Source organism: Pyrgilauda ruficollis, unplaced genomic scaffold, assembly GCF_017590135.1.
Source record: "Pyrgilauda ruficollis isolate IOZ18807 unplaced genomic scaffold, ASM1759013v1 scaffold56, whole genome shotgun sequence".
Taxonomy (NCBI): Eukaryota; Metazoa; Chordata; class Aves; order Passeriformes; family Passeridae; genus Pyrgilauda; species Pyrgilauda ruficollis.
In genome coordinates, this window is record NW_024527266.1 from 2140169 (window position 1) to 2157069 (window position 16901).

Sequence of the window (16901 nt, forward strand, 5' to 3'; positions counted from 1 at the left end):
TCCATTTCAATACAGGGAGGGGAGCAAGGGAATGGCCTATTCCTCACACACACCCTCCCCTTTTTCTGCAGCCTCCTTGTGGTTCAGAAGGACCCATTCAGCAGTTCATCAGCAAGATACTGCAGATGAACAAGTTACAGCAACTGTACACTATACTTTGGTTCAAGGTAAACTCATTCCCAGCGTGACCCATCCTTTCAAGTATATATTATACAGACTGGAGAGAAGAAGGGTAACAGGTTACCATTAACTCAAGCACAGTAACAGTACAGGGGCCATCAGGAGCTACTTACTGATTAAAGGAATGTAAGTGTTAATACCCCCCCTTCCTGACAGGGGCACTGCGGCGTCATTGCCCAGCGAGACATCTGCTTGAAAGCTGGACGCTAATTTAATTTAAAAAAGAATAAAAAACAAAAACAAAACCGTAAAATGGTTATAAAGAGACAGCAGATTAAGAACATAAAAAACACCACTGCAGTTAAATGGCAGAAGTGGAAGTGTCTACTTAAGCTCTACCTGCATATAACTCAGGGCCGTACACCGCTCCAACCACAGGACTCAACTTCCAACCTGAAACAACAAAGACTGCAGTGAATGCCAAAATCTACACCAAGAGAAGGAACGGGCAGCGTGGGTAGGGGGAATGGTCTCTTGCATGCGCCCCAGCTTCACATGCACAGCTCTTTCCAATTTCTGCTTCGCCTCAATCCCCCTTGGTGTAGATGGAGGCCAACTGCCCTTTCCTAATGTCAAGCTCTAGGTCCAGGTCACTGTATCGGAGGGAACAGCAAAACATCAGCTGATCCACAGCAGGCAGAGGCACTGCTGTGGGAATGCCAACTACCTGACATGCAGATTTGCCATGAGCATGTGCAACCTGGCATTCCCTGCAGGAGCCTTGCTGCCAGCTCCTCCCTACTTTCACTGGGAACACTGCAGATACAAGCCCTCTCTAAAGCCACTGGCCCAGACTGTCATCTCAGGCAAGTCAAATTGTAGCCTTGCATTCTCAAAACACCCTTCTGTCTCCTCTGCTAGAGATCTGCTAAAAAGCAACAGTGTTTGAATTTCCTCATTAACTGCATTACGCAACTACAGTTCATAAAATGAAATCATTCTATTCATCTCACACTTTCTCCTCACTGTTATTTTAGTATTTCTCTCCTTCTCTATGCTGCTTTTCAGGTGAAAGCCTTCACAGAGAAATTATTTCAATATAATCTGGATAATTGGCAAGCACTGCAAATCATCAAGATAAAACCTACAAGAGAACAGGGCTTAAAGAAGTATGGGTATGAGTTGGTACATATTTCCAGTCACATCTAGAAACCTGTCTTTTTCCTCTCCAGCTCTCTAATGGGGGAGAAAAGAGATAAAAAGCTAACAATGTGATCTGGGTTGGCTTCCACAAAGCATTCCTTTCAGTAAAGATCTCAGCTGTTGAGCTAGCAATCACAGAGGCATTTTTATTTAAATAAATCTATACGCTTCCTCTGTCATGGAGCCCTGGTGCACTTGCTGAACTTTTAACACCTCTAACCACTCTAGAAGCCATATGAACAACTCTGTGAACTGCAGCCCATCAACAACAACCCCTCACCTGCTGGCAGAGTATCCATGACAGATGCAGTGCAGGCTCCCTCTGCAAATACAGGCACACTGCTGCTGCACTGGTCACCTTGATGGCAAAATACTCCAGTGGTGGCAACAACAGGACTGTTAACTCTTAAGTTTAACAACAGTCATACAACCATACTTGCTAGTACTCCTTAAGTCTCGTCTAATACTAAATCTCTTTGCATAGCTTTAAAGCTGGCTTTAAACTGCTGCCTGCAAAAGCAAAATATTCTTGTACATTATCACTTTCACAAATAAGCCAAGTTTCATTACCAAACAGTCACACGCATGACATTTTCTGCCCTTGTTTTCAGGACAATGTACCATGGATGCTTTGCCTTTTGCTGCAAAATCTCCTAGTTCCTTCCAGGTACCCAGAATCCCAAGCCTTTTGCTTGGGATCCCAAGCCTGTTTCCCCAGCTCTGTACCCAAGGTAAGACTTACTTGCAAGGGACCACTCAGTAAGTTGGCAGCAGAACAACATAAAAAATTTTTATCTTCTCAGTTTGGTGTCTTACTTTGTAATCAAAACAGATTGTCACACCAGCTACTACCTGTATGCAGCTTCCTGCCTTGATGAAACTGTTTGGGAACATTTTCACACCGAAAAGAACTTTGCTGCCGGTTCAGGACAAAGACTCAGATTCAAAATCTTTATCAAAGCAACATTCAGTTCTGCTGGGAGAATGACTTTTTATGCTATATACGCCTATGAAGTAAAGTTACTTCACAGAGAACCACCAAGATATCCCAATGAAACAGGATTCCACACTACCGAAACAACTTGGTCTTTCTCTGTTTAGGTTCACTGGAAAATTTACTGAACACAGGCAGTGTGAAACAAAAAGCTAGCAAACAAGCAGTGCAAAGGCTCTGTTTTGCTGGTTGCTTGGGGACAGCTGTACTTTTACAGACAGAACCTAAACTGATCTATCTTAAGTTATTAAGCTAATTACTTAGATTAAGCATCTTAAGTTATGTTTCTGCATTCATATTTAGGTATCTACGTGATGCAGTGAGTCACAGGAGTACTGCACATCCCACCACACAGAATCAGTTTGCAGCAGTAGGGCAGGAAACCCATTGGTCCTTGGCACCTTCACCCATCTTGGGCACATGGGGCATGTCCCTACTTGTCTCTGTCCTCACTTCTCAATCTGGAAAATGGTATTCCTCCACAAACACTTTTGGGTTGCACTGAATGGTATAATGATACAAATTAAGAGTTTGTGAGGTTTTATTGGTTCCTTTTGGTCCTGAGGAGAGGTCATGACTTTTCCCTTTTGTCTTTCTTCAAACGTTTCAGCTCATCACTAGTACAAACAGTCTCTCTTACCATTTGCATACGGTGTGACCATCTTCTTATTGGTCATCACTCTCGCAGTGGCATTGTTAACCTAAAAGTAAGAAAGGGGAGGGGGAGGAGAGGGAAGGAAGCACAGAACGTTAGGGAAAATGGTGAAAAACTCTCAGATACCACACACACACACATACACACTATACTTCTCTGAGCAAAAAAAAAAATTAAACAGCTAATTTTACATTAATGCAATCTTTAAATTACTTTTAACAGTTGCCATTTAATTATAAAAGTTACAGCTAAACATGGCATTTTAAAATTATGCATTAAACAAAAGGCCAACAAGAGTAAAGTGCAGATCCTCCATCACCCTGCCATCCCTAGGCACAGGATTATTTACAGCTCAGTGATCAAAAGGGCAAAACCCTAGGTGCTTTGTCCAGGTCTCTTAGAGAGGCAGGAATAATTTCTGCAGCTTAGGGCAGGGGAACTGAACCAGCTGATGTACAAGATGACTTGTTTCTCAAGCTCACTGCTGGAATTGTGGCCCAGCAGGTCACTGGCAGGACACTTGGGTATGAAAAGGTAGCCTGGAGTCCCTCAGCATTAGATTTGAACTCCCAAGGCTTGAGGAAATCTCTGGAACATCACCAACTCCTTAGATGATCCACAATCACTGATTTACACCCACCATTTTCAGATCTTTTTCCAGATAATTTTTTCCTTGTCACAAAACTAATGGGACAAAATACATAGCAGCAGACCTGGATAATTTTTGGGTTTACTGTGCCCTCTACCCTCTTTACAGAGCTCTGCACAGTTCCAAGCGGTTTGACTGCTCAAGCAAGTGGGGTGTTACTGCAGAGATGGTGCTGATAAAGAAAAGATGGACTAGTTTGGAAGCCAAGTTACTGCAGCCCCGTGTCAGCCTCAAAGCTCTTGCAAGGAGGGTGAAGTCTTTATGGATCATCAATAATTTATCAAAATGCATGCCCAATGGGAATGGAGGCCAGGGTGAAGAAGAAAAAAAAAGGATACAAAAATAGAAGCTGCCTCAGGCCCTTGAGATGTATGGATGGTGGGCATACACAGGTGGGGAGTCCAGAGCTACATTTTACTCTTGTTTCAGACCCAAAACAATAGAAACATTACACATTTAAAAAAGAAAGAATGGGAAACAACAATGATGAGACTGAGAGCATGCAGTTAAACACACACAGATTAAAAAAAAGAAAGAAAAAAAACACACCACAATTGATTCAGAGGGTGGGGAGGGGAGGAGTGAGGGGATAGGGTCTCACAGACAATCATTAGATGGAGCGAGTGCCTGAAATCAGCTGCTACAGCAAAGTGCAACACAAGCACTTAAAGGAAAAATTGCCAGAACCAATCAGAAACCACCAGTCAGCAAAGAGACCAACAGCTGCATTTAACTTAGTAAAGAAATAAACTGGGGAGGGGGCAGAAAGAAAAAGAGAGGAAAAACAATAACAGCTACAAACAGGTCTCAGATAGAAAGAGCAGCAGAAAGAAGGGGCAGGAGAGAGAGAAGAGGATATGGGTGCATTAATAAAAACCAGCCAAACTGGAGTTCAGTAACTCTGAGTAAGATGTGCAAGGGGAAATCACCATGAAGTCAGAAATCAAACAGCTCAGACTGCTACAAAACAATATGTACATCCAAAGTCCAGGCGGCATTACTCAACAGCATTGAAAATAAAAGGGGGAGAAGGGGAAGGAGGTGGGTGGGGACAACAAGTCAAATCACATTTCGTAGTGTTAATGTGAGATGGCAGATGGATTTTTTCTTTCTTAATTTTTTTTTGTAATTTTAAGAAAAATTTAAAAAAAAAAAGAAAAAGCTTCTTCTCTAGCACTTTTGTTTCACTTACCGCCAACTCGTACCATCGCCAGCATTGTGTATAGTTACCATGGAAAGAGTGAGTCAAGTGAAGGGCCCTAAACGCTAAACCATCGGAAAGGGAAATAAAAAAACAAAACAAAACAGAAAAAAAAAAAAAAAAGGCAAAATATGCAGACATCTTACTCAAAAACGGCGGCTTTTTTGTTTCAATATTTGTACTTTTTGGTCTGTGTTTGTTTTTTTTAAAGAAAGAAGGAGGGAGGGATGATGCCAGTTAGCCTTCAACACAGTGGAACACCAAACTGGTTAACACCAGTCATGCCCAAGGTATGGCCACAGCCAACATTAACCCTTCCCTCCCCAGCGGCGAGAGCTAGCAAACTTTTAGGATTAGCTTTCACCAAACCTGTTCTTGACCATGGGCAGATCAAGAAACCAGCAGTGTGTATAGCACAGCCCACTTGGGGCTGCCGCCCCCCGTGTCCCCACCCCTCCCACAGGCATCATCTCACACTTGCATGGAGGAGAACTGGCCTCAGAGGAAAGAGAGGATACTGGCTGGCCCCCTGCTTTCTTTTTTGGACACAGTTAGAAGTTGGACAGTACTCTTTCAGTTAGTTTTGTTCAGGCCTGGTAACAGGAAATCGGAGCCTCGCAAACTGAAGCAAAGGAAAAATCAAGACAGCAGAAGGGCAAAAACTTGGAGTGGGTGGGAATAAAACTTAATAAAAGAAGAAAGAAAAGGAAAAAAATACCCAAAACAATAATAAAAATATTCTGTAAAGGGTATAAACTTCTATACATTTCAGTGCTGGGAGGTGAAGGACACAGACACAAACACACACGCACACACAAGACTGGGATCCAAATGTGAAATAAGTGAGGCAAGACACAAAAAGAAATCAAAAGAATAAATATAAAGAAGAAATTGAATTACTGAAGACATGCACCTCGATTTTACGGCCCTCTACCACGGTGCCGTGTAATTTCTCCCTGGCCCTGTCTGCATCAGCACTATTCTCGAAAGTTACGAACCCGAATCCCTGCATGCAGCGGGAGAAGGGGGGAAAACATGCACATCGTTATATATTGAAATACTGATCTCTAGGTAAATAGAGAAAAAATATCACAGTATGAAATCGACATCAGCACAACTCAGCAATAACCTCCTAGAGTCACATTGTTCGTTCATGCATGTTTCATAAATGAAAGAAATTAAAATCAATAAAAAAGGAACTGTAATCATAATAAGAATAATAAGAGTAATTAAAAAAAAAAAAAAAAGAAACATAAAAGCAATTGAGGCCAGACCAAAAAAGAAGTACAAAGTTACTCGAGACAATTTTTCATTTTTGGTTTGGTTTGGTTTTTTGTTTAAAAACACTAAACCCTGCTCTGATATAGGCAAGCTGGGTAAGCCCAAGTAGGGCTTCTCTCCCCTCTTAATGAACACACCAATTTTGTAGGACCCTCGTCCACCCCAGACACAGTACAAGACATCAACACAGAGCAGCACTTTGTCCTCTTGAGAAACTGCTATGAGAGTGAGCAGCAATCTGAGTTCATGCCTGGGACCAGGAATTCTGCAAAGCTTTGGGCAAATCAAACACTGAACCTCGCTTTTCCCACCTGTAGAATGGAGACAGTAATAATTACCTACCTTAGAACACTGCTGAAAGGAAGGTGTTTTTGTAAAGCATCCCTTGTAAGCTCTTCAGGGCACAGCTCATGCCTACTCCTAATCCTGTAACTTCCCCAATGATACATGGGGCCCTGAAAGTAAGCAAGGCTTCTAGGTGGCACCATAAAATAAGCATATTTAATGAATATCACATACTGTAGGTTCCAGAATATTCTTATCTCCGAGTACTGTGGTGGACTTGACTGTAAATCTAAACACCTAAATAGTGATTCATTGGTCAAGGCAGGTTTTGTATGACACTGCTGACCCTCTACTACCTCTCCCTGTTACCCATCTTACTCAGCTGTGTTCTGAGATGGCAACCTCTGTGCTGTGGATAGCAACAGATCTCTGCCTAGTTAGAATACGAAATTTCCAGAAAAATCAACATGCCTTGCTTGGAGCAACCACAAAGGCTAAAGGACTGCCAAAACATCACTTCAGTTAGATAAATTCAGGTTTACCACACCCATGAAGGGACAAGCAACACATGCCTGTCCTACACATGCTCATGCTGCTGCCAGCTCATGCAGTGGTATAACAGGGCAGGGTAAGAGACCATGCTTCCTTCCACAGAGCTGAGTGCACTGACATTAAGAGACAGCCAGCATGACAAAATGAATTAGGATTTTAACTAGGAGCAAATGGCATCTTAATACAGACAACTGTGATGAGATACTCTTCATGCCATTAGAGAGAGTGGACCCAAACAAAAACCATTGTTGCATTCTGCTTTCAGGACATTTTAACAACAGCAATAGCTGGCTCCTGTGGCTTGGTATAAAGCAAATACTGCTTTTAATGTACAGAGAGTAATCTCCACTGGCTCCAGTACCCTGGAGCAGAACAACAAAGCTTGTATTTGATGCAATGGAAACTCCCTCCCAGTGTTAACTGAAGAGTGAGGTGATGAGAGTGATCTACAGCTATGCTTGTCAGGGAAGGGGCATGCTAGCCAGGCAACCTCCTTCATGCACCTTGGGATCAGTATGTATTTGCACTGGACAGCCCAAAAAATAGACAGCATCTTGATTTCTAAACATTGTTAGCAATAAGACACAAGCAAGCCATTATTCTTCCAAGTGCTTTTTAAAGGTCTTTACAATACTAATCTTGATCAGCCCAAGCTGTTTAAGTGACAAGCTGGCCTTTATCATCCACAGCTAGGTTCCCAGCACAAAACTGCCACAAATTTGTTAAATGCAGGGTGGTGGTTGTTGTTTTTTTGAGGGGGAAGGTTTTTTTCCTCCCCCCTGAACAGCAATAATAAAGGATCTTAGCCAGTACTGCAATGCTGAGATCAACAAAAGTGCTCCTTTGGGCTCCAACCCAATAATCTAAAGCTTCAAATAATTTAATTTTTCCAGCTATAAATAAAGAGCTATATAAATAACAAACTGATGCCTCTTTCAGAACAGCATAGAAGTTCCCTGTTTAAATGAATTAAAAATCAGAGCTACAAGACATAGGGGCTAATAAAACAGCACAACTGCATATAACTCTCAAATATGTTGCAGAGAACTTGGGGGGGGGGGTGTGCAGGAGGTGTAATAGCACAGCTGATTATGAAGGAATAGGGTACTGTGCCTGCTTTAAAGAGCCCCTACAGAGAAAGGTAAGCCTGAGAAAAGGAGCAGCACCTTTCCCTCTGGTTCTGTATAATGGGGAAAAAACATCCTTTAAAGGTTGGGGGAGGAGGGGAGGTAAAGACTGCAAGAGGAATCTCTATTTCCCTCTTCTCTTTTTGCATTAAAATTTCTGTTTGTTCTAGACAAGCCTGTGGAGAACAAATGAAATTTATGTCTTCAGTGACAATATGAACTGAAAGCTGGAGTGCAGATGGAAAGTAATTCTTTAGACATTAATCTGTGCAGGCTAGAACCATACTAAGACTATTTTAATTCACATCTGTTTGCAATTAGTAAAGTCTGTATGGGATTTTTTAAAACTACATAATTATTAAATATCTTTAAACTGAGTAGGGATTTTCAGTATTTTTATTAAGTTAACTCAAGGTAGCATACAATCCACATGCAGACTATATGAATACAATTAACAATGTGAATTAAACCAGAATTAACCTGATTCAGGACAACATAACTAATTAACCATATTTTATTGACAGATCAGCCCTTAGCTTGTGCAACTCTTTGTTGAGCACCATTTAATGTTAATGCTGAATTAATACTTTACATAGCTGACTATGGCAGTCAGTATTTGTGTCCTCTTGGTTTATCATATAAATGCATCTCTTAGACGTTCAGATTTTCCTCAGGAAAAACAGGTGAGCCACACTTGACATTTTTGTTATTTCTAAGTTTAAAAACTAGCAATTTTATATTTATATATATATATACACACACACATTTTTTAAGTGGGAGAGAAAAAAGAGCATACATATATTTTTTATTCCTTCTCACAGATGACCTGTAAAGAATAGGGATTAATTTGTACCTAAGTACATATGCAACAAACAGTTTTCAGTTTTCCCTCAGAAAGGTTGTCTTGACCTTGAAAGAAAAAAAAAAAGAAACAAAGCAAGAGAAAGAAAAAGATGGGGCAGGTATCCAGTATTTACCAGCTTAGCTTTATAGCAGGTACTGGATTGCTCCACAGTAACAGGTATGGAGCCAGAGGAAGGGAAGATCCTAGATGAAAATAATACTTAGGTTTTCTAAAATTTAGATTATACACATAGTTTGAGTTTAATAATGTTGTTATGATAACAAGGTTAAAATTTTCAACAATTCCTCTCCACGAGTAACTGACACGAACTTCTCCCATGCAGATAATAAGTTTAACCCAGCAAACACTAAATTCCAATAAACATTTTTAGGAGTAGTGAGAAATTTGCAGTACCAGACTAACCCCTTTTTACCCAAAGGTTTATTGAAAGGGCCTGAAGAGACCGAGTAACTGTCACCCTTTTAGTCTGGCCTCAGATTCTGCAATAAATAACAAGCAACATGATGAGCAGTGAAAAAAATAATAAATGTATATATATATAGTATTTGAACGTTTCCATCTCTGAAGAATGAGAAAGAAAATTTACCATGTAACCGTAAAGGGAGAAATCAAAACCAGACGGTTCTCCTGGGTGTGGCCAGAACACAGAAATTAAACAAAAAACAACAACAAAAATAAAATAAAGTAAAATAAAAAAGAAATAAAACCAAAGAAAACTAAACAGAGCCCCTTGAAATCCATGCATTGTTAACCCTTCGTTTGTCATGGAGTTTAGACCAGTCACCTCAGCAGCAGCAGCAGCATCTTTGCCTTGTACCACTGGAGCACGCAGGCAGCAACCAGCCTTGCTGTTATCTGCTGCTGTGCTTGTTTCTAACCAAGTTTTTTCTTTTTTTCCCCTTTATTTCAATATTAAACTTTTAGAAGCCTGAAAAAATTGCCAAAGAGGCAGCAGTTTAGGCTGCCTGTTTCCAAGGCATTTGGAAAGAGTAGGAGGGTTTCAGCTATAATCCACCTGAGATGAGCAGGACCGAATGCACCGACAGCAACACAGCACAAAATCCAGAAACAAATTATTGAAGTCACACACACAAATGCACCCTTCAAGATGGTGACAACATCTGTGTAAACCAAGCTGCCACCATTTCTGCAGCTCTTCCAGCTCCTCCCAGTCCCCATGCCACACTTTGCATTAAGGCACATACACGTGTAGAACCTGTCCATGTACCTGTGCAATCTGGTGAGTCAGATGCAGAAATTAACCTGACTAAAAAAAAAATGTAAGCGTATCTTCAAAAAAACCTGCAGGGCTATTTTTAAGCTCTATCATTTCCACAATCCAGCTTGAGCTGCTCCACTGCCAATCCCTGCTGTGAAACAGCAGAGGGGGCAGAGGCCAGCAGTGAGGACCAGGAGCCCAGCCGGCAGTGCTGGGCAGTGAGAGCCTGGGGTTTCAGAGCAGCTCCAGCCAGCTCAGGACAGGGGCTTCACAGCCCCAGTCATCCCCAGGTGTGTGCAGCTCCTCCTCCCTTCAACTGATCCTGGATCTCACTGCGTGGTCTGTGAGTTCAACAGGCTGAACTGACTGAAGACAAGCTCATTTCTCTCCCTGCTGCATCAGTGTCTTGCTAATTTAGCACCTAGATCCAGCTCCCTACATAGTGAAATAAGCACTGCTGGAAAAGCACTCCCACAGAAGCAGTGGATCAGCTTATACTATGAAACCATAAACTTCAGCCTGAAATTCAAGTTTAAATACATCAGCTCAGTGTACGGACTAATTGATCTCTTTAGTTCAGTATTGCAGACTTCAAGGCATGAAACCACTGAACCAGGATGAAGGGACACTGGTCCATGTCTCCTTCATGCCACTGGCATCCTAAAGGGATTTGGTGACTTGAGAAAGTGATGCTGGTCACCAGTACTTAATTTGTTTTTAAATCTCATTGTATTAATAACATTATTTATATTTCTGGTTCAACTGATGAAATCTGAACAAAAATTATAAAATGAATTAAAAAGAAAACAAGACTTCTAATTCATTTTATGTAATAAGGGGCTTTCCACTGAGTGGAAACTAGGTGCAGAACAAGAGTGCCTCAACTCAAAGCACCTAATCCATTTAAAGTAGAAATAAATGCACATGCAAACTCACAGTCTTTAAGGCACCATTATCAAAACCTAGTCACATTCTTATCTTAACCTACAGTTAACTGCAAACTTAAAAATCCACACAGCTTCCACAGAAGTTTTTAGTTAGCATAGATTTACTTACATAAATCCAAACATCAACAGATGCAATTTCTCTCATAACCCACTACACAACTAATTTTTAAAATAAATATGAAGCACTTCTAGGCACTATAGTCCTATACAAGAACTTGGAGATTTGAGTCTCCCAAAATCAGTGAGGGACATAAAACTTACAGTACCCTGAAACCATGAGCTCCTCTGCACTAATATGAACTCTTACCATTTAAAAAGCTACAAACAACCCCAAAAACCACCAAAACCCACTCCCTATTCAGCCACGATTTTGCTGTGTGCTTATGTACTCCTGGTCTCTGAATGTCATTGAGGGCACATCTTGGAATGCCACACGGTACACAGCTTGTGTGCAAAGAGCTTGGATTTCCTTCCCCTGCAGTTTTACAAATGCCACAGGGTACTCATTACAGAGGCAGACTGCATTAATTCTGCAAATATGTCCACTTGTTTGATTCAGCACAATAGTGGCAAAATACGCTTCTAGAGGATGCATCTCCACTAACAAAAGGAGCAGGAATCCTCTCGACTTCCTCTGGAGGTGTTTTATTCATGGTTCAGTGAAGTGCATGGTAAACTGCAACCATGGGCAGAATGCTATTTAAAGGCACTTATACCAGTCAGAGCTAGAAATGTAATGGTAAACAGGATAAATGAAACAAACAGCTAGTTTCCTGGAAGCAAGCAAAAAAAGCCAAATACATCAAGGGGAGACTGACATCATTCTATTAAACAAGAAGAAAACAAAATGTAATTCAAGGAATGTTTAAAGTTTTTATCTTGTTTCTCACACAGAGCGAAGCAGTAGCAGTGTGAGGTCTACCAGGGCCCATACACTCCTACTAAACAGACTGAATCTGGGAAGAAAGCGAGTTACAAAACAAGAATTCACATTGCTTTGAGAGAAGAATCAGCAAAACTCATTAACTGCCTCCTACGCTGCTGTGATAGAGAAAGTCAACAAATACCATTTCTGAAATAACCTGAGGTGAGAAGTGGCTGTGATGGACACATCCAGCTCTCTCTTTGGTCACCAAACTCTGTAAGGACACAGAGACCCTGAAGATGCAGCCAGTTTGATAGATCTTCCCCAGGCTGTCGAAGAAAACTGCCTGGTCATCTCAGGTGGATTCAAAATGAAGAATGCTACCTGAACACTTCCTCCAGCCCCTCCTACTGACCAGCACTGGAGCTATCCCAGTAGAGTTCTCCCGCCAGAGCTCGGCAGGGACAAAGTGCTGCTCAACCCCATTGCACACTGGGTGGGGGCAAACCCAGGGCAGTTTGTGATTTACCACTGTACCTTTAAAATATTTACAAAACATATACACAAAACACTACAACCCTTAGGAACCCAGGGAAGGGAAGGGAGCATTGAGAACACAGCACAAGGCAGGCAGCAGGAGCATCTGCTTTCGGATTCCCAAGAGAGAGGAGGAGGAGAAGAAGAGAGAGAGGTTTCATATCATTAGATTAGAATGGAAACCACAGGGCAGGAAAATGCATTCAGATTTTTTTCCTAAGGTGTAGAAAGAACCCAAGAGTGAGTGAGTGGCCTCCAGAAAGATCCATTTCCTTTGCTTCACCATCAGATCACCAAACTGTTGTTTTTCCATTATTATGTGAATACCAGGTGCTTCGTGCAGCTACACCCCACTCAAACACTGGGGCCTCCCATTTTCATGCTAAGCAGGAAGAATTTTGCATTCTTTTTTAAAACAAGAATTATTTTGGGTGAGACAGATGCAGATACCATGAAATAACTCTTTGGCTGTTTTCTCATTCTGTTCAGATTCTGGACATCCCTCAAAAAAGGCTACCAGTTTTATAACTGCTTTTTGCTGCGAGATGACAAAAAGCAGTGGAAAACTGCATGGTGAACGAAGACTAGAAGAACATTTCTGTTTCTTTTTTTTTTTTTCCAAATATTTATTAATGGTTCAGGGTAACATTCATCAAGGAACTCTTCAGCAATTATTTTTGTTTTAACTGAAAACCAGAAGCCTTGGGCTTTAGCAACAGCACAAGAAGGTACTTTTCATAGTCATAAATCAAGTCTTCACAGAAAAGCCTTCAATGTCAATGTTGCCTAGAAGGGAAAGGGCAGCCGTGGGCGTTTAATACACAGGGCTGTATGGATGGGAGAGAGAGAGTGAAGTTCATGTGTGAAGAGGAAAACACTGCTCCGGAAAGCACAGGCAGTGGGATATGAAGAACATTTTGCCAGGCCAGTTATTTTTGTTCTTTCTTTTGCAATTATATCTGAACAAGTAGGGATTTGATAGAGGCCAGAGGCTATTCTCAAAACCAAACAATAATGACTAAAATCAAGAGTAATTCACAGGTAGCTTTGGCCTATAAATATCAAAAGAACAGCAGGGAGCAGAATAAATATTTACAAAGTCAGCACAGCTGATTGTTTTGGTAAAGCATATAGATTTTTAACAATGCAGGGAAGTAAAACTAACTAAACTATATAGACATTTACTTGTTCAGATTGTCTTGTTAAAAAAACAAAACAAAAGAAAACCATGGTATTAAGTAGAAACAGAGGATGAGGGGAAAGGACTAAAACTCAGGTCTTCTGTATACAGATCAATGGCTTTCTGGTTTCCAGATAATACAGGACTGAAGAATTTCAGAACGCATCTCGGGCAATATGGGTGAAAATTTGCAGAAGGCTCTGAACGTAAACATACCCCAGAATATATGTTGAAGCAAAGAGCCCACCATAAAAACTGTGGACCTCAAATCCAAGCAAAAGGCATAGACTCTAAACCAAAACTGCTTAGCTGAATTGCAACTTCAAAACCTTTTGTGTGCATGCACACATGTGCACACACGTGTGTGTGAGGAGGAGGGAAATTTTGTTTTAATTGAAAATGGGAATCTTAGCATTGATTAAGTCAAGCATAGTATAGACATGCACTGTGCAAGCTTCCCCCATAGAGCTTTGGCAATGCACCTCGCTCCTGACCTGCAAAACTCCCTGCTATTCCAGTGCTGAACCTCCTGGGCAGAGAGAGAATCACAGCAATTTGTCATTGTGGTGATACTGGTTACGTGATGAGAACCAATTGCCAATTAGGACAGAGATCACTGAATCTCTCTGCAGCTGACCTGAGCAACATTTGAAACCTCATCTCCAGAGATATAAATTGCCATTAACCCTCAACAAAATTTGCCTCTTAAGATATCTGTAAGAAGAAAATAGGAGTGTGAATGCAAATTCTGTGGGGGAGGTCCACATGGGGCAGGACAAGTGGAATGAGGATGCTTATATTAAAGCACCAAATATCTCAAACATGAAAGGTCAGCATCTCAGAAGTGCCAAGTAAGTCTGCAAAACAGAGTATATAAAATCCTTTCACATATGAGATATGACAGTTTTTCTACAGAAGTGTTTTAATGCAATGAAAATGGCAGGGATAGGGGTGAGTTTAGCTTTTGTTCTTACAGCCTCCCATCACACAAAGCTGTTTTACCTTATTCTGCCTTCCTCACTGGGCAGCCATTGCCAATGCAATGGGAATGGGTTGGTATGAAGGCTCAGCTGACTGAGTCCCTTGTTTGTTCTAAAGGCTGGGGAACCTGATCCCACAGACAGAAGCGTCTCTGAGCATTTGTACGCGCTGCCCAGAAATGACCATGCTCAGAGTCTCAAGTCAGAGGGAACAGGAGACAGTCCCCAAAATAGCTTTTCCCTTCCCCCATCACTCTAATTCCTGCTGATCTCTACAGAATATGTTCTCTAGGCAATGAACTGCCTTTAACTCTGCAATCAAAACAAGAGAAGCGGGTACAGAAACAGGACTTACCTTCGAGCCACGCTCATTAAAGATTATCTCTACATCAAGGATTTTGCCAAATTGCTGCAGAGAGACAAGGGAAAAGAAAAAAAAAAAACATTTATTTTTGGCGATACATTTTTCCTACCTTTTGCAGGGGCTGGCTTAGTGCAAGAAGGTAGATGAGATTATTTCCATTTCTAGCATACAGGCAAAGGCATAAAATTCCAGTGACATGGTCCAATTCTCCTGGGTTAAGACATGCAGATCATCTTGGTCACAAACTCCAGCTTTTCTCACAAAAGTCTAAAGGAAGAAAAACAATCTCCAGACGAATTTTAGAGATTTCAGGAAGCTCATCTTTTCCCCTTTAATCTAAACAATTCTTCTTTCCCTCATTCTACTATTTCACCTAAGACATGGTTCTATGATTTCATCACAGATATCCAACAACATTTCTCACATGTAATTCAACATTTCAGCTTCCTCCTGAAGTGGCTATCACAAACAGAAACTTAAAAGTGATGTTTCTCTGGAAGGAATAGTAACATAAGACTACCAGCTGCAGGGAATTCGAACACTGAAGCTTCTTTCCTTTCCTTTATTTTCCAAAAAAGAATTTATGGCAGATTCAGAAACCATGAAAATGGAAAATTCCCAACAGTTTGTTTTTCAGAAAAAGATCATTCAACTTCAACCTGTGACATATAGTAGGTGGCCAACAACCTATGCAAGCTTATCACATGTAATAGAATTCTGACCTCTGCCTCAGCCTGGAGACCCTAAGGAGAGCTCTGCAATCAAAGGGTTCCAAAGAGCTCCCTATTTAGCACAGAAGGAGATCTGCCACCTCTGTGGAACCATGTATAGATTACACCTTTCACTTTGCTAGGAACTTACTAAAAATATTTTACTGAAGCAGCCAGACTCAAAACAGTAGCCTAGAAGTAAAAGTATCACCACTTCAACAGAGGCTCACAGTGCCCTGTCCTCCGGAAGTGTCAATGCCCTGTTTCCAAAGTGGATGCCTGCTCTCTAGAAAGACAGGTCTAGATGTCGTTTTTAGGAGTGAGTATATGGAGTAGTCTTCATTTTAGAGACACATGCATACAGTACTCAGACAAATGCTACATCAGCTTTTCCTATCCCGTTATTTAGGAAAGCTTCCATCAACATGGTTTTGATTTAAGTTTGATAGCAAATGAAGGAAGGATCAACAAGAAAATAAAGAAAGGTTTCACAGTTAAAAAAGATGATGAGCACAGGGTCCAGGCACTGGGACACTCTCCCCTTTGCCCAGCATTCTTAAAATATTTTTGCCCTTTTTTTTTAAATTTAACAGTTGCATTCACAGTCAAATGGGTGCTTCTGTGGGTGCCACTGCTTCTGTGGGTGCCCTTCTCAAAAGGCTTGTGGCCAAGTTTGAAAACCTGGAACATTTACAGCAAAGAGCCATGATGGCTGAGGAGAGGCTTTGAATATCTAAAGCAACAAAATGTTGCTGAGTCCCTTGAACAAGTATTTCACAACTGTCTGCAAGCAAGCAAAACACTTAAAACAATTTTAGCTATAGTTTCTGTCTGCTTGCCTTCTCCATTCTTAAAAAGGAGATCTTGGTTCACAGATGTTGTTTTTACTGTTCTATTGTTTAAGAACAATACTTGATCCTCTATTCATCCCAAGAACAAATGAATTCACAACATCCTACATTACACAAGTTTGAATAATGCTAATGTAAACATGCATCTTCCTTGAAAACTCAACATCTCAACAACTTAGGCTTGATCCATGCTGGTTCCTCCTTTGACCGCTTCTCTGCCAATCACAGCTAAAATACGTTTTCTATTTCTATCCCACGCTTGGTGTGGGCTTGTCAATAAAGGAGATTAACTGTTGATTGCTTTTTGTTGTCTTTG

The 16901-nt window shown here is 41.1% G+C and overlaps 1 protein-coding gene across 28 annotated transcripts in view; it reads right to left on the reverse strand.

Moving 5' to 3' along the window:
• Nucleotides 1–16901, reverse strand: part of RBFOX2 (RNA binding fox-1 homolog 2) — a 165514-nt gene that overhangs the window by 16322 nt on the left and 132291 nt on the right. For 24 of the 28 annotated variants that reach the window (XR_005956299.1, XR_005956301.1, XR_005956300.1 and 21 more), the window contains 5 exons: nt 15016–15069; nt 5736–5828; nt 2958–3018; nt 520–573; nt 294–386 (listed from right to left, as the gene is read on the reverse strand). Coding sequence is in view for 15 of the 28 variants with exons in the window: in XM_041481536.1 (XP_041337470.1) it covers nt 294–386; nt 520–573; nt 2958–3018; nt 5736–5828; nt 15016–15069 (355 nt within the window). In the remaining 13 variants the exon portion in view is untranslated. The remainder of the gene's footprint in view (nt 1–293; nt 387–519; nt 574–2957; nt 3019–5735; nt 5829–15015; nt 15070–16901) is intronic. The other 4 variants (XM_041481543.1, XM_041481541.1, XM_041481542.1 and 1 more) reach the window with 1 other exon arrangement.